General features: G+C 34.8%; 1 protein-coding gene across 1 annotated transcript; it reads right to left on the minus strand.

The window, feature by feature from the left end:
* Window positions 1-96: 96 nt before the first annotated feature.
* LOC139974096 (annexin A13-like) lies at window positions 97-12445 on the minus strand. Its single transcript, XM_071981015.1, has 13 exons — window positions 12298-12445; window positions 10185-10229; window positions 9191-9266; window positions 8346-8440; window positions 8018-8131; window positions 7342-7398; window positions 5697-5730; window positions 5273-5352; window positions 4798-4866; window positions 3831-3932; window positions 3490-3565; window positions 2485-2597; window positions 97-1555 (listed from the first exon to the last, which is right to left on the minus strand). Exons 1-13 carry the CDS (start codon window positions 12313-12315, stop codon window positions 1418-1420), a joined length of 1017 nt encoding a protein of 338 aa, XP_071837116.1. The 5' UTR covers window positions 12316-12445; the 3' UTR covers window positions 97-1417.
* Window positions 12446-18871: the final 6426 nt, after the last annotated feature.

Consider the following 18871-nt stretch of genomic DNA (forward strand, 5'->3'; position numbering starts at 1 on the left):
ATCTGAGGCATGAGAATTCCTTTGTTCAAGTCCTCAGTCAGAATAAAAAACAATTTGAACCGACAAACACACTGAATGAGCAAAGGTAGAGATAAATATCGTTCACAAACAGCAAAATTGAAAGTGACAAAGTTATACCTGTCTTTATTTCAAGTTTATGGTAGTATGAATATGCCTCTGCATGAATTAACCAGTGTGAGATTTGAATACAAGACGGTACTACATAGCGCAGACTGTTGAACTTATGAAGGATTCATTATATATTTTGCAAGCATTTCCCTCTTAATTTTCTCTCGATTAAATACATTCATCTTAAAAGCTTCCTTAAAAATGATCATATTCGACGATTTACCAAATTAAAATGCAACGCATGTGTATTGTCATGATGAGAGAAGGTAAAATCGGTTCCCATTGATTATTCTGAGAAAGATTGCAGGAAAAACAGCTTAATCTTTTCCTTTTGTTTTTGTATCTTTATATTTGATCATCAAGAACTAACCAATCAAAACAGTGCACGTAGAAATTAATTTAATTGTGAAAACCAGCAAATTTAACCTCTCTTTCAACTGAATTTGATGTGCTAGGTCTATCACTATTGTCAAATATAACACAGTCTATAGTACCTTAATGTTTGAACTCATGTTGTGAGAAGGATAAAAAACTTTCATGCATTTCTTGAATATAAAATACTAAGTTTTGGCAAATATTTGACTAACTTAAGTTTAAATGATGGTATACAAAAAGCGACATTTTTATTAACATGATATTAAGAACATTATATAGTTAAATCATGTACACTGCGATAGTTGATTTAAGCTTCGGTATTCAAACTGAGGTTCGAGACCCACCTCATTGTTGTCAAGTTATTTTGAAGGATCGTTTAAAATTTGGAAGAACATGCAACATTGCCAGTATTTGTGGCACAAAAATGTGGAAAATCTTGAATATAAATTTCCTTCATACGTTGCAAACTACACCTTTACAATGTTACAATTATAGAAACACCATTCATTGTATAAAATATAATTCTCAAATTTGAAAGAGATACCTCCTCTCCGAAGTTGACTTTGTTCAGACTAAACATTTTCCACTGGAGGGTCGCCAAGATGAAATTTGGGGTCACCAAGAAAAATATTGGACTAACAGGGGTGTAATGCATATCAATAACATGATGAGGAGGATTAGTAAGTGATATATGCAAAGTCAAATTCTTACAAATGCGAAGGTGTTTACATCTGTAACGGCAAACATATATATTGTGTTGAGAATGCATGTTCGTTTAAACTTAATAAGCTGGACAAGATTTTTTTTTTTTAAAAGCGTTTTAGTGAATGTTAGATTAAGCCGTGCGTAAATTTGATTGATTAAAGTGATTCTGATGCAAAAATGCTCATGAATTATTCATGACACGAGTAATCTATTCTGGATCTCCGTCTCCCTTGATCAAACCCAACAAGAGACTTTTGTAATCTCCTCCACAATCTTCATCAACGAATGAAGCAAGACCGGTTTCATACTTGGTGTAGAATGCTGCCCTCACTCGAAGAAGGTCGATCTGTAAACAATAACAAATGAAAAACTTAATAAAAAAATATATAAATAAAAAAATAAAAAAAATAAAACGGATTACGGGCTGTCACAACGCCAAATGACGTCACTTTGTGATTTTACCGTATATTATGAATCCACTAAAAATTATGAAGATTGGAATAGTTTGTCACATTTCAATCATTTTCACGTTGCCTCCTGAACTTTATTCCACTCAAGTCATCTATCACTAAAATACGGGATGTTCAGGCGTGTTGTCCATTACGTTAGTTATTGAAATGTTTGGTTGTTTACTCTTTAGATTAAATATGTATACATTATGAGACAACGGAAAACTGACCAGGATATTATAAAACAATAAAAAAGAAAAATAATAAGTTTTTGCTAGAAAGGGATTCGAAGCAGTGACCTCATCAGTGCATCTAAGGTCAAAGGTTCGAATCCCGTTCTATAGCCAACAGAAACTATATTGGTTCTTTTCCATAGAATAATATTACGTAAGTTTGAGAGAAACATAAGCTTGCATATTTTACAAAGTTGTTTTCAACGACAAGATTATTACGTAACAATCTCTTTCTTTTCTCTTGAATGTTATATAAATTAATATATTCAATGTCAGAATTACCCTATTAAACTTAACAGTAAAAATAACAATATAAATCAAGACAATGGTAACTTTGTTATTTACGATTCCATATTCGCCGTATCGAAACTAACACAAAAAGAACTCAACATCTGTGTCAGAACATAATTCGTTCGTTTATATCATAGTACTATTGCATGTTCTTTGTCTCAAATAATAATATAGTTACTCAGAATAGTTAATATTTTGCAAGGAATAATAAACGAGCACACAAATTGTTTACTCAAGGCGATATTAGTTTCCATAAAAAGATACCACAATATAGTTTATTATTTTTTCTTATATAATATTACCTCACTCCTGCTTACGATGACTCTTATGAGCTGCTGATCCTTGGTCCCAATTCCCTTCAATGCGTTGTAAGCACGGTCGGCAAAATATTCTCCTGGTCGGCGTGCGAATTGAACTGTAGCAGGAACAAACAGAGAAATTATAGAACTAGATAAGAAATGATCATCAGTTAGTCAGCCAAGATGATACCGGCATAAGAGCGTTTAATATAAACACAGACAAATTGTTGTATAGATTAATGTCTTTATATTGTTAATGTTTAACTGTCTACTCCGTTGCTGAAAAAATATCACTTGTTAGGTAATTGATATCATTGATAACCTTGTTTACATATGATTCACGAATCATTTTAGCGTTCTTGTACTATAAGCCCTTTTGGTAAGAGGATAGCAAAGAGCTTAGAGGAGAAGGGCGGAGAATGGGATGATATTTTGAAATACATTTAAAGCTTCAATTCAACACCCACTAACATTTTTATTATTTGGCAAAAATGAATTATTATTTGGGATGTCTAATTTATTTTCTCATTGGAAACCCCGTCAGAAAATTAGAATAGAGAAGATCAGTTATTGCTCTCGAATGTAAGCGTCGGTGATAGAAAATAATTTTTATCTTAGAAGATTCTAAAAGCCGAAGGAATTCCCAGGTTTATGCATGGACCTTTAATTTTAAACCACAAAAACATCTCCGTCTGCGATGAGTTGATTTGTTTTAACAATGTGGTCTTATGTGATGATGAGTGGCCAATGTTTGAATTGACAAGTTGTTAGTAGGGTGTGTGTGTGTTGGGGGAAGGGGTTGGGGATAAGGAGAGGGGTGTGGATGGTGGATGGGCGTGGGGAGGGGGTGGTAATGGGGACTTCTAGGATCAACAGAACAATAATGGATTCAAATACACGATTACATTTGTACATATCAACCTTAACGTATATAATAGTCAATATCGATATTACCACGGCTACATGCATGATCAGATTATGTACAAGAAATTTCGGTTTGATCCTTACCAAGTGCTAAGTATCCATCCTGGAGATCACCCCGACACTCGTCTCTAATGGCGTTCTCAATATCATCGCCTGCAATCTAAATGTTAGGAGCAGTAAGAAACAAATAGAGAGAACAAGTTGTACATTTTAAGGTTTATAATATTGCTCTTGACAGAGTTTTATCGATGATTTAAACGAAATCAGAGACAATTGTTAGATATTCTACAGAAAAAAAAGAAAAAAAGTTGCAGTATACGAAGCTACTCTATTCTCATCATATTTTTTTGTCATCCGCTTGCTCTTTTTATTACGGCAAGAAAGATTTGTCTTTTGAATTAAAGCTATATCATTATAATACATACATCATTGTATTTATCAAAGATGGCTCGAAGCTGGGGATAATTTCTCGTGACCAGTATGCGATTGAAGGTACTCTCGTCTGTTCCCCATCGATCTTCTCCTGCCTGGAATATAAAGTTATTATTATGAAATATAAAATATGAAAATTCTTAACTTGGCGGGGGATTTCTGCAGCAGATGTCCTCTTTTTCTCCCAATGAAATTAAATGCAGCCTTACAAAGAGTGTGAATTATTATTATTTTCATTTTTTACTTTCTAAGCTAAATGTCCCATCCCTTACTAGATATATGCTACTGAATTTTCAAATGAATTATTAAATATACCTTAAATGAAGAAGCAAATTGGATTTGATATACTGTACAGAATTCTCCAACAACAATAAATGAAGAATTTTATCCGAATTTTTTAACAATTTCTTGGTACAAGAACCATCGCTCTGTATGTGTCTCACTATATTTGACGAATGCGTATTTGATTAATTGTGTCAATATCCCATCTCAGGATCTTACGCTTAACGTAACTGCTAAATGGAGGTTTAAGTCATTATAAAAAAAAAATGTTATTGCAGTTTGGAAAGGTTTTACAAGACAGACAGATAGCAAAGCCTATAAATGACACGCCATCGTTTCAGGAGGAGTAACAAGAAGCTGTGGTTCTCGCGCACACTGAATACATCTATGTTCATTAGTCTGAACAGACCTTGGTTATGAGCGCACCGGTCAAGGAATAACTTGCAGCCGTGTAGGACGCGGGCGGGGGGGGGGGGTGGTGTCACCCAGTTGGAAGAACACAAAATGTATATGCTTTATGCGTTAAGTTATTCAACTTTTAGCGAACATTTATTCACAGTATTAAGCTTTTCTCGTATTCAAAAAATATAGTATTTTCATTCAACTGTCGACATCCTGGTTTAATATTTATATATAGGCTTTAACTAGAAAATTTAAATCACTCTGATTACTGCTTACATCAAAGAGTTCCTGGGCGTCGGCTTCTGCGGCGTCCTCGTCAACTTCGTCACTCTCGTCACGCCCTGCCTAACAAAATAATAATAATAATAAAAATAAATGGTCGATAAAATCATTTTTTTTTGTGTGGGTATAAACAATAAAGAAACAATTGATCATTAAAATTGTTCTAAATTTCTTTGGGTATATATGTAAGTGGTATAAGTAATAACCGTGGAGTAGCAGACACTGATAGAGCTGTGTGGTACGGGGTGGAGTGTGATTGTGGGGTGGGGTAGGGTGGGATGGGATGGGGGTGCAAAAGTATAGTCAGGAGCTCTTGGGCAAAGCAAGAACCGGATAATAAGAAACTGCATAATTGAGTTAGGAGAGAGAGAACATGAACCCTCTGAGGTATTTTTTCATCTCATTATTCTCGTTTCGTATCACAGAAATGCAGGACATTGAAATGTGACAAGATGCCATCCAAACTTACTGCACAAAGTGAGACCAAAAGATACTTGAAGTTTCCAGAGGTTTCGCTCTCCAGATCCTCAGTCAAATCTCTTTCGAACTCTGGCGGAAAATGATTGGTGAACACATTGATACAGAATTATAAAATGTTGAATTATGTTATCAGTCAGTTGTATGTGTCAACGTGTACATGTTCAATTGCACCAGTCTGTGTAAAGACTGTATAATTAATTAGTCTTACATGATATAGATATTTTAGTAATTTAGTGACAACATATAGCTTTTCATAACTTTGTGACCATGCTATGAATTATCTTCTGAAACTAATCAAACAGGTTATCGGTAGAAAAAGTTCCAGAAAGCACAGGTGTCACCATTAGTAGTTGGAATTAATAAACATATACAATTTTAATGACAAAAGAATATCATATTTTTAATTCATTTACCCGCAGCATAAGCTTCCTTGATGGCTTCTATTTCCTGTAAAATAAAAATATAAAACAGTTGGAAACGGTCTTAATTGTTGAAATGAACTACACTGAATAAGTGGACGAAATGGCAAACAAATTTAAAACTTTAAACTTACAACTTAAAAGAAAACAGTTAATATATATATATATATATATATATATATATATATATTAACTGTGGCATTACACTTCATGGAAATATTACAAATAATGGAAACTCAAAAACGTGACTGTAAATTCGATTGATTGTCGTATTAAGTTTTAACATTTCGATGACTATGAGTTATGATATACTGTAGACATATCAGACGGCCATATATAGATAAATTATTTCCATCGTCTAGGTTAATATGAATATAATACTGCGTAAACGTTTTGTAGGCAAACTCAATATATATTTATTTCAGATTAGTAGTCAGCTAAGAAATTATAAGGGATCATAAGAGATTGAATATGTGAGAGGCTGGATCCGTGGATATCAATGTGGATATCACATCTATTGGTTATAAACATATATACCGTTGTACAAATGTTACGTAATCACATGGACTACACAGCCTTATTTGTTGAACGACAAACGTCTGATTTCGGATTTAAAAATCTAGTCAAATCAAGTACAATATAAGTGTAGAACGGTATTTGATAGTTCTCTCATATTTTTTTTCCAATTCCCTTTAATTTTTGTTTGATTTTTGTTTTGTTTTGTTTTGATTGTCGAGAAAGAAAGAAGTAGAGTCAGAGAATGAGCTGAGATTTTCGGATATTTGTTGTTGTTCAAGATTAATTCATCAAAATATCCTATTTATTTGGCCATATAAGTCATGTCACTTATTGATCTACTTCTAGACAGACCGAAGAACTGACCCAAGGTGTGACGCACGCACCACCCATGCACATAACAGTCTTTCTCGTTATGAGTTTGTATTTGAAAGCATAGCATGATTGAACATGCGGTTCATCGAGAGGCGTGGTAGATACAGCATTAACTCGTGTACACATATACACCACCTATGCACATAACAGTCTTTCTCGTTATGAGTTGGTATTTGTACAAAACATTGCATATTTAACATGCGGTTCATCAAGCACGTGGCGTGTTATATAATTAAATCATTAACTCGTGTACACATATACACCACCCATGCACATAACAGTCTTTCTCGTTATGAGTTGGTATTTGTACAAAGCATTACATATTTAACATGCGGTTCATCAAGTACGTGGCGTGTTATATAATTACATCATTAACTCGTGTACACATAGACCACCCATGCACATAACAGTCTTTCTCGTTATGAGTTGGTATTTGTACAAAGCATTGCATATTCTAACATGCGGTTCATCAAGAGGCGTGATATGTACTTACATCATTAACTCGTGTACACATAGACCACCCATGCACACGACAGTCTTTCTCGACATGAGTTGGCATTTGTACAAAGCATTACATATTTAACATGCGGTTCATCAAGTACGTGGCGTGTTATATAATTACATCTTTAACTCGTGTACACATAGACCACCCATGCACATAACAGTCTTTCTCGTTATGAGTTGGTATTTGTACAAAGCATTGCATATTCTAACGTGCGGTTCATCAAGAGGCGTGATATGTACTTACAGCATTGACTCGTGTACACATAATCTCGATAATGACATCTTCTTCGGTACCACCACCCTACAAAAGAGCAAGAAGAAGAAAAACGGAACAAAATAGGTTATAAAAATCAACAAAATGATTTATTTTTCTCGCATCATGAATGTCATTATTTTAAATATTTTAAGCAGCTGTAACAATTCAAATTTTCTTTAATTAAAAAAGTCTAAGATTACGAAGAAGTAAACAAAAGTTCAAATAAAACAAAAACTAATTCAATACGTATGTATCTTCAGACTTTCTTAATTAGAGATATTAGAATTTGAAAACAACGGATTGAATATTCTGTTATATCTATATTGTTCATTAATTCAACTCAAACTCACCACCTCATTCCCCCTTAACCCTTGACCCATCACGTTACTAGATATTTACTTAGGAAACAAACACATTCTTAATGTAACTTTAAGGGAAGAACTGATAGGATGAATTAATTAATTATTAAAATATTAATTATTGAATACGTTAATCATTACAATCCTCATTGTCCTGAAAATATTCAAGTGTCGGATAAGGCTTTGAAGAAGAATTTTTTGAGTATGACAAATTAAGACTATCATTTAGCTTGTAGCCATCCTTCAAATATTCTTATCTTTACAAATGATTAAAAAATAATGGCCCAACATGCATTCAAACTTACTTCCATGGCTTTTCTGAGCTCCTTTGCATCAAAGACGGGTGGAGGATCTAAAACTGCCTCTAGGGCCTCTTCAAAATTACCGCGAGTTTCTCTCTTCAGACGTTTGGTAAGATCCTACCATTTCAAAGTAAATAAAAAAAAAAAAAAAAAAAAAAAATGATCTCTGTTTGTGGCTCACTCTGCATTATGTCTTGAGAGAAAACAATAACCATATCCATTGTGCAGTTGCCAATATTAACTTAATTTTCTAACTCATTTATAACTTTATATATGAAGTGTGCATATATATAATAGTGACCAATGTATTATAATTAGGCGGTATGCTCACCTTTCCAAAACAGGCTTCATACTTGTCTTTGATCTCCTGACGTTGCTCATTATTTCTGTTGGTCAAGACCTCAACAATCTTCTCCTCGTCCGTACCTTTTAGGAAATGCAGTCAGAATTTGTCACGTGGTTTTACAATATATATACATATATATATATATATATATATATATATATATATATATATATATATATATATATATATATATATATATATATTACGTTTTCATTTATATATATGCATTTGCCTTTGTCGTTTGCCTCCGTTCCATTAACATAAAGTTTGTTCAAAGTATCTCTTTCGAGATCCGGCTTTAGGAATCACAAATGATTTTCGAGTTGGTTAGCATCATGTTAGATCTCTGGAATAAGGCACAATATGTCACCAAAAACAGAACTAGTATTGTTCGATACAGGTGTCAAACGCCTACAGTGAAATTACGACCTTCCTTACCGGGTTCGAACTTCTGGACATACAATCAGCGTCCATAGCCTAGTTGTTTAGGGTGTCCGCGTACAAAGCGGGAGGCCCGGGTTCGAATCCCGGTGGAGGCTGGAAGTTTTTCCACTGTTCTGGATTTTCCTTCCATTACGCTTTCATTTATATATATATATATATATATATATATATATATATATATATATATATATATATATATATATATATATATATATATATATATATATATATATATATATATATATATATATATATATTTCACTATCGAGAATGTGTATCTAAGTTAAGCTTGTCTTTGATTCTTATTAAATGTGTAATATGACTGAACAACAGGCGAGTTGGTTGAATTTTAATCAGTTTTATAATGTAAACTATTTAGGACTTACCAGCACCATCCATTGCCTCGTCAAGGGCCACGGCGTCAGCTTCCGCATCAAAATCATCGAAGGCAAGAATGGTTGCCTGGAATGAATTATCAAATTTGGTCAATTTTGTCAAACTTGTTAAGTATATAGATACATAATAGTCGACTTTATATCGTCGTCATGCATCGCCATCTTTGTTTTGTGTTTTAGTTTTAATATTTTCCCTGACCAAGCTATGATGTATTCATAGATAACTATCAATGGAGTTGTTATTGCCCTTGTTCCATCTATATTAGATCTAAATGTTTGGTTACAATTACTCGTTGCTACTACATAGTTAAGGAAGTGATATTTCTACAAATGCAATGCCGACAACTTCATTAGGCTCAAAGCCCTCAAGTCCCTTGACCGTGGGGACCTAGACCTTGCGGCTCCCTACCCCTGGGGCAGTAGACCTTGCGGCTTCTTACCCCTGGGGCCCTATACATTTCGGCTCCTTACCCCTGGGGCACATTGGCACATGTTTCATCTGCCGATTAGATATTCGGCACTTTCAAAAGTTTATTCAACCCACTTTGAAGACATCGTTTATATATAACAACTTTTGCTGCCAAAGTGATTACTTTTCACTCGAGAATTGTTTGAATTTGGTCAAATTTACTATAAGGAAAGGACATCTTAAACAATATGATGACGGGAAAGTCGATGAAAGTATATCGAAACTCGTTAGAATGAAATTTCTTAAAATCGAGAGATTTTCTCTTTACAGACTGCAGAAATAGTACAATGATCAGCAAACCTTAGTTAAATATTTTCCATTGGCAAAAAACATATTACTTAATCGATTTCGTAAAGGGGGGTGTCCCATTTTACTAATCGGTTAGCTCTTAACTTTGCAAAGTGTTTCCTTATTTGCCTACAAAGATGTAATTTCAGATTATATTTAAATCATGTGTGGGAATTGACTTATTAATGAATAAACAATATGTCACATTAATTCTTCTAAATTACTCACCGCTAAGTCCATAGCAGCCCTTGCCATCCTGTATTTAATGATGAACTGAAAAAAGACGTAAATATAACAATTCGTGTAATCAAATTTCCAAAGCAAAAAAACAACAAAATCACTAAATAGAAGGATAAATATGGTTCTCAGTCAAGATACAACATATGCAAAGGAAACAGAAAAACAAAGAAAATTAATTAGGGGTTTGAATATGGTAATGAATTCAAATTCTTTCCGATGATCGATGATCGATGTTTTGTATTATGAATAATCAAACAAGTTAGTGATGAGTGCAAGGCGACAGAAAGGAAACATTACTACCTGAGGAGGAAGGGGGGGGGGGGAGCTCGTGCCCCAAACCCTGGTTAGTTAACGACACTGGTATAGGAAGAATGGCAGAATGACCTATCCCTAGGGCAAACTGTTTTGTTTGCTGTCGCCCCCTCCCTCCGATTTTTGTTTCAAGCCCAATGTATGGTGATTACCCAATGACGACTATTTTTATTTGTTTGTAAATGTCCAGGTTTTGTCCTGCTCTATCATTCGATCTATAGAGAGTCAAATTAAGTTTGTAGAACAAAACACGCTTTTGATTGGCTTAATTCTTGAACATCTCATTAGTAGGGCTTTGAAATCCTTCTGTGCACGTATAGAGCTCATCAAACTTACTCAGTCACGAACCGCAGTTTCTGCACCTGAATGTGCTAAGATCTATACATAATGACTGCACTACAATGTTTTCTCCCCCACCCCACCCACTCACTTTGCCCACTTTTGAACAAAAAATCGACGAATACGGAATATAAGTATATACTCTCTTGAATCTTGCTAACATTTTGATGGTTGCTCATGAAGTTATTATTATTTCATCTGGTATACTAGTACCACCGTATATGTTGTTACTTTATCCATTGTCGCTGTGTGTTAGTTCTCACATATCTTTTCAAGGAAAAACAAACGCAAGCATATCACAGTGTCGAGATGAATCTATCAACCTATAAGTTCTTGACAATGTCTGCAAATTTGACTCATGTAACAAGTGACAACACGAACCATACAGAGCTTTATCTTAAAGAACAGAAAACATCCCCATTTTAAATTTAATCATTGAAAATACCAGCCGTCTCCTGGCGACACATTCATTAATGAGTAACATTTAAGGAATAGATATCTACTCTTGTATATGTATGTGTGTATATATATATATATATATATATATATATATATATATATATATATATATACGCATAGCAGCAGACTACACCTTAGATAATTACACCAGTAAACAACTTCGTTAGTGCCCTTGAACTTTGACCAACTGTGCTTGGCCAATTATTTACTTTAGTAAGTGCGCTAATGACTGAGAGTGGGTGAGGGAAGAGTATTTCCTTTTCAAATAGCGAACGTCGAATGATTAATTACTTAATTACTTAAGTAAGTCATTAATTTGGTAGTTACAGTGATACTTAACCACCGACGTTAAAGTATTAGAATTCACACAATCATGGGTAGCCCATGTCAATAATACCTTATCTGCATTAAAAAAAAAAAAAGCAAATGAAAAAAATATATATATATATGTATATATATATATATTAATACATATATATAATATATATATATATACATATATATATATTAATACATATATATAAATATATATATATATATATATTATACCCACGTGTTGCATATGCATATGTGTAACTAAATGAATGCATACTGTGCTATTCACTTCCTTAAGTAGGATAACATACCATTGTGTGAAGAGAAAACATATTATAAATGACTATTCAAAATACATATATAATTCAAAATAACGTATAATGATGTCAATTACAAATGCAGAGATAAACGAACGAATTTTTGTTTGTATAAACGTATATGCTACTTTTGATTCTTGTGTGAAGTTACATTGTGAGAATATCAACACATGTTTAACTTTATGCAAACTTGATAGTAGGCCTATACTCCCCTCCATAAAGCTATGATAACGATTCACTATGTGAACTAAAGTGATTTTTTACAACAGTGTAACACTTATAAAATGAGATAGAGATCTGTAATTTTCGATACTGAATATAAAGTAGATGTAAATATATAAATATATGGATATTCATACCTCTGCGACTTCGCCCATTGTAATTGAATATCAAAACTGGTTAGAAAATTCTTGGATTCACGCACAATCTTGTCAAGGAACACCTCGTGATTAGTGATCGTATTGTAGAGTGTGGTCTATATAAAGGTTACACCTTGTCCAAACGTGCATACGTGTAACAGAAACTAGTTTTTTAAATACTAAAAGTCCAAAAGTTCACATTTGTGAACCGAGATAAGCAATTAACTATAGTTTGCTAATTAAGCCTCGTGGGCGTCCTATGTGTTAACGGTTAACAGATTATCGAAAGGACATAGTGATTGTGAAGTTAATATTTGTAAATGATTTACTTTGTGGTGCGATCCTGCTAATGAGATGAGAGTTCAAAGAACTTATCTCAATTGAAATCTCTTGAACAAATGACTGCAGGGGCGGAAACTATGACACTTAATTCCCATTGTATTATTTGAAATAAAATTAATCAAGGGAAAAACTGTGAAAACAAAATGTGGGAGACATATTTTGCTTTTGGGTGCGCATTGACCAAAGATAAATAGTTATGGATATCAGGTCGCTGCTGTTTAACAAATCTAATATTCACTTACTGCCGAATCTGCTGTATGAACGAAAATAGTTGGCGCTAGACCAATTTTACATCATCATCCCACCGTGTCCCTCCGCCCAGTCTCGACTCCGTTGTCACCGCCACCCACTCGTATATGGCAAGCCGTGTGGGACAAACACCGCATAATATATCCGCGTATTAATTCGAATATATACGCGTATTAATTCGAAAATATATGTGTTGTACATGTGTAAAGTTCCGCTTTATGAAGCGATCTCGCGAGCCCGCCAAGACATTTATCGTTGGTATATGTACACAGCAAGAGCGGAATTGTTTTTTCGTGTATATTCTAATTAATCCGTGCATATATTGGATTTAATCTCGATATGTATTTTATTTAATACGTGTATATTTTCGAATTAATACGTGTATATTTTCGAATTAATACGTGTATATATTCGAATTATTACGTGGATATATTCGAATTAATACGCGGATATATATTTACACCATATGATTGGCTCATAATATATACGCGTATATATTCCAATTAATACGCGTATAAATTCCAATTAATACGCGGATATATTATGCAGTGTTTGTCCCACATGGCTTGCCATACTCGTAGTGCACAAGACTGAGTCTTAAAGAAGGCTATATCATCAAGCCTCTTATCTGCTATAATTTTCAACTGTTTCGCGTTTCTTGATTATATTAAAGAAAAATTTTGTAATAGAGATTTGGTTTAGTAATAATGCTTCTGAACAAACTATTGAAAAGCTTAACATCTCAGTTTCACAATTACACATAAGGACAAATAAGAAGTACAATACCCTGTCCCTGTTACATAATATAATCCCCTGGGGGCATATCTACCTCTCTACGCCTCGGATTAAGAGTGAACATTGCTTGCAGTCACCAAAATGAATTTGGATTAAAATGATTATTGACAGGATGATGACGTCTTATGAAGGCACAATGGAAGCCTCGAGACAGAAATGAAACCATTATATTTCCGAAACGGAAATAGAGGTATTTCGTGGGAGTTATTCATCAGAAAGTTGCTTTTCCCCTCTTCTTTTTCATCCAAAAGTTGCTGCTCCGTTAATAGAAAACGTCAATGCAATTTGATGGTCTTATATATCTTTGAGAAAAAGATACAAACTATTAGTATTTTCTGAAAGTCTAATATGAACACTTTCTCGCCCCGACATCGCAAAAGCCTGCTCTGTCAATGAAATTACAAACTAGCGCTGAGTGTCCCGTGGTTTTCACCCCCCCCCCCCTCTCCAGGCCAGGAAAGATAAAAAGCAGCCCTTTTGAAAATTTTGAGATATTGTTGGAAAAGCTATTTTAAGAATGATTGAAGACACAACATTAATTTTGATATGTTGTAGACCGTTAATAAACACTTTTAATGTTTGACGAATTACCCTTTAAATATCAGAGTCTGGTCAGTTACAGTGACGTCACTATACTGTACTAAGTTTAAGATAAGTATAACCTCCATTTTAGCTCAATACTCAAAACGAGAATATAAGACTTTGATAACGACAGTAACAAATAAAATGTTCGCACTTTTGCAGTGCGTTACCGTATTTGCCAAAGCCAAGTTGTGTTGAAAGTCATTTTATATGTTCGTAAAAGCTTGACTTATTAGTATTTATAAAACTGAGGATTTATATGAACATTTACGCTTGCACCGAGGAGGCATCGTCACCATCAATTGAGCCTTAAAGGAGCAGTCCGGAATTTTATGATATAATTTACAGATGACTCTCTTAACATATAGAATAGCTAGATAGAAATTTTACTGACACGCCACTGTTTCTTCTTTCTTTGACTACGACATGACGTCAATACATAACTGGTGCCTACAGTCATCCTTAAACAGGTGGGGTTCATCAGTGGCTGAACTAGATATTGTGATGCCGTTGTCATCATATCTGTCGCCCTCTATATAGAGAGTCTACATATCACTGATTTTAGCAACACGTGCTTTCCATGTGGACAGTGACGTAAGTATTAGAGGTCACATGACGTCTGCTCACCAGCTCAGCTGAACCAAATCTCGAGACTTACGGTGGATCAGTCTTCGCTCCCGTTCCGAATCGTTCGGTTCGGTAGTAGCCCTGGCTGTATCTGTTTTGTATTCGTCTTTTATACACTTTCTACGTATCGTTTTAGGACTCTACTTCGGTATTGAGACCTCGTTTTGTGATCATTTTATAGTTAACGTGCATTTTGTTCTATTTATCATTGGCTGATTGTATTATTATAGATTACGAAATCTACTCAGCGTTCGTTCTTTACTCGTTTATCTATATGTGTTATATTCATTGCATGTAATAGCGAGGTTCAAGGCTCGTCGCTACTATATAACACACCACCATCCAAGACGAATTTGTTTCCATACCACCATCAGTCCTCAGTAGGGAATATTTGCCCCCCCCCTCCCCCACCCGGAATCTTAGACCGATTGAGCGTTACAATATCATACAGAGTTCATTAGCCCATCTCCACACATGCATAGAGCACAAATTAAATGGGAAAATGTCTTTCTTATGTCTTCAAATGCCACATCATGTTCTTCTAACTTCACATGTAAAAGAGATCACTGTTGGAGGACTCTCAACACTGTTTGTAAACTTGTTAACCTTTATATGTATATTGATGTTCTATTTCATTGGTTACAACAAAATATTAATTAACGGCAACGGCGCGTGCAACATAAGTGATGGCGCTCTTTCAAATTGTTATATTGTTTGATGACAATGTTTACCGTACGTCTGAACGAACCAACCAAGCCTAGCACCGTAGTATGTCATTGACAATTGTTGTTATCGGACAGCCTGTATGTCTTGTCTTTCTATATGATCTTGCCTGAGCACAGGACTGTTAGTACCTACTGCAAGTATAACATAAACACTGTAATGGTGTCATCCGGTTTGTTATGATATATCCTGTAGTATTGTTAGTTTGGGGAAAAAACTGGGACCAATGCTTCCCCTCAATATACCACGTTTCACGCCGTCGTATGCCTTACCGTGACGTCCTGGCAGCTTAGAAATGTGACCTTTAACCTCAGGTCAACGCTGAACCAGCAGTAGGCAGTGATGGGAGAGAACTGACAACCTGGGACGGTCAAGATCTCAGAATTGTTTCTCAGTTGAAAAGGACAGGTTTTGATTTTGTAATATCAAGATCCTACGCAGATTTAACGTAAGACTTAAAAAACAGTATTGCTTAAAGTATTATAAGCAAAACGGAAAGGCGCCATGTGTTCAGCTTGGGATGTATACCGGTTGCTTCAATTAAATGCTATTATGAACTCAGTGCTAAGCCACACATGCAGGCTTGATTCAAGTTGACGTCAATCGGGTAGTTTTATAACGTACAGTTGGTTGTTATAGTTACACAGGAAATCCTAAGAAACTGACTATCATGTAATCTACGATAAAAATAGATCCAGAATCCCATCCAAGAAATGACATTACTAATTTGTAACATCTCAACCAGAGAATGACTAGGAAAAAAAAAACAGTGAGTCGTTTAAGGCCTATAGCAACTACTCCTTGCTCAAATTTATAGTTGACCTGGACACGAAACCTCGAGTGAGTACTGAACCAGTCCACAACATTGCATATACGCTTCATATCCACGCTCTCTCTATATGTAAATATATATATATATATATATATATATATATATATATATATATATATCATTACGATTACGTGTGATAATTTGTTTTAGTAACAGCGAATTTTTAGAATCCAAATATTTAAACATCTACAGGTCAATTGTGCCACAATGACGCTAAAGCATGAAACGTATACGAAACGATTTGTCTTCAACGCTTACGTGTTAGCGTATAGACTAAATAACATTAAGATATTTCAACTTGTAAAATGTGACATAACTTGTTATATTTAATAATTCTATTATATTAAAGCTGTTCTGCCTTTTATGGTTGAACTTGTAGCCAATATAACCATTTAAATCCGGAAGTAAAGACCTTTCGGAAGAGCGAATCACTCAGTTGGGAGCTAAATGGGGGGGGGGGGGTGACAATGTCAAGTAAATTATAAATCGAGTCGCTCCTGATAATAAGGGGTGGGGTGAGGGGGGGGGGGTGTTGGATGGCGAATGTCGTGGTGAAAGAGCTTTAAAATCACGTGTCGATGGAAGACAAATGTACGTACATGAGAAAACATTCGACACTGTATGTGTTATTCCTAACTCAAGATGTTATGGTTAACTGATTAGCCTATGTAACCTATACCTTGACTTGTCAAACCCTTCATTCTTATAGAGAGTCATTGATCACAGTGTAGGCCTATGTGATATATGTGATGTCATCACGGTAGGGACTCAGTTTTCAAGAGCTTTATTTTCCGCTATTTTAAATCAATTTCTTGACTTATCTTTGAAATGTGATACCTTTTGAGCGGTTCTCTTACCAACCAATATTCTTTCATTTTTTTTCGTCAAAATAGAATTTTGTTATTGTAGAAATATGATTTTCCTCATTGAATAAGTGAGTTAAATAGATTATTAAGAATCACACACAAAAGCTGAATTACATTGATGACATCATTCTCTCCGCTGTCCCCAGATGCATTAAAAAAAATATCACCAGATTTGAACAAGAATTATCATATATTCGTCATACAGAATGCTCTGCCAGGATCCAGTTTTGACATACTGATACATATATACGGAGTGCAGAAGAGTCCGAGCACTTTCCTGAAGTACCGGGACTATTCCCTTTAAATTGTTTTGACTAAATTTGCATGTCTGTTATGCTGCGAGGCTTATAAATAAAGCTATTGTTCCATGAATAGCTAGACTCTGGCATGCTCTAGAAGGGATAGGCCTATTTATGATACAAAGAGGGTTTAAAGAACAGAATCATTGATGTGTGACACTGTGTAAATGAATTTGCCCGTTCATAGATACTTTTCAAGCAAAGTCACACAGGAAAGAACCTGGGCACGAAAAATACGAAACAACCGAACGACTGATCCGCTCTCTAGCCCCAGTCCCCTTGCATCGAGACTGGACGTAACTGTGTGATCATCGTCAGATGTGTATCACGATGCCCCTATAGAAGGGGAACATAATGCTATACAAGATCGTAGCTATAAGAGCCGAGAATAAGCGATCCCCTTTCATGTACACCAAAACTTTTTCACTATCAAACTCAATAACAAAACTTCATTCAATGTTACACAAAGCTAAAAATAGAAACTACGGATAAATATATCTGCCATGATTGTTTATATTTGTGACAATTAAGCAGCAGTTGTAGTCTTGACTTTTTTATATCAAGAAATTTGAGTAATCCTTCCCAGGAACCGATGCTATAAAATGTACAAGTAACATATCGATTCCCGGATATGACATTTATGTTGTAACCCCACTGGGCTTGCTCCACTTGAACAAAGGTAAAACTATCCTGCTTAACACAGTCGTTCATTAGACCTTATTTTTACTTAGCAAATGTTACAGGGAGGGGTTAAACGCTGCAGATAGGATGTTTTCAACGCAAACTACACACGAGTAGATAAGCAAATAAACATAAATATATATTAAAAATAATATATAGAATATATAATATCATATATATATGTATACAAATATATAATATTATAACAAAAAATAATGATAGTCGATATGGACTTCCACCACCGTTTTAATCAGGAAATATTTACCTAACTCGAAAACATTTCTCAGATATGGCATGCCCTTTCGCAGTGGGAAACACTCCTCCCCTCCTTGTACACATACCAGCTTTAACTCTCTCGCTCAACAGCCGCTCACCGCTTACTTACACCCACCAACACAGTGCACACACCAGCACACGCAAAGAAACACCGTATTCAATTAGGTAACATAACTTCATATCACCGGGTGAAGGTTTACGTGTTACAATCTTCTTCAATTATCGACAATGTCCATTCAAAACATCCGTACAAATTTAATTTGTTATCTGAGTAATCGCCGTGTGAGTGTGTACACGACTTC

Source organism: Apostichopus japonicus, chromosome 9 (genome assembly GCF_037975245.1).
Source record: "Apostichopus japonicus isolate 1M-3 chromosome 9, ASM3797524v1, whole genome shotgun sequence".
NCBI lineage: Eukaryota > Metazoa > Echinodermata > Holothuroidea > Aspidochirotida > Stichopodidae > Apostichopus > Apostichopus japonicus.

Excerpts from the sequence above, each read along its gene's own strand:
- LOC139974096 (XM_071981015.1), bottom strand. Across the intron at positions 8,132-8,345 it reads ATGAAGCCTGTTTTGGAAAG|GATCTTACCAAACGTCTGAA; the intron begins GTGAGCATACCG and ends TTGAAATGGTAG. Across the intron at positions 5,353-5,696 it reads CAAGGAAGCTTATGCTGCGG|AGTTCGAAAGAGATTTGACT; the intron begins GTAAATGAATTA and ends ATTTTCCGCCAG.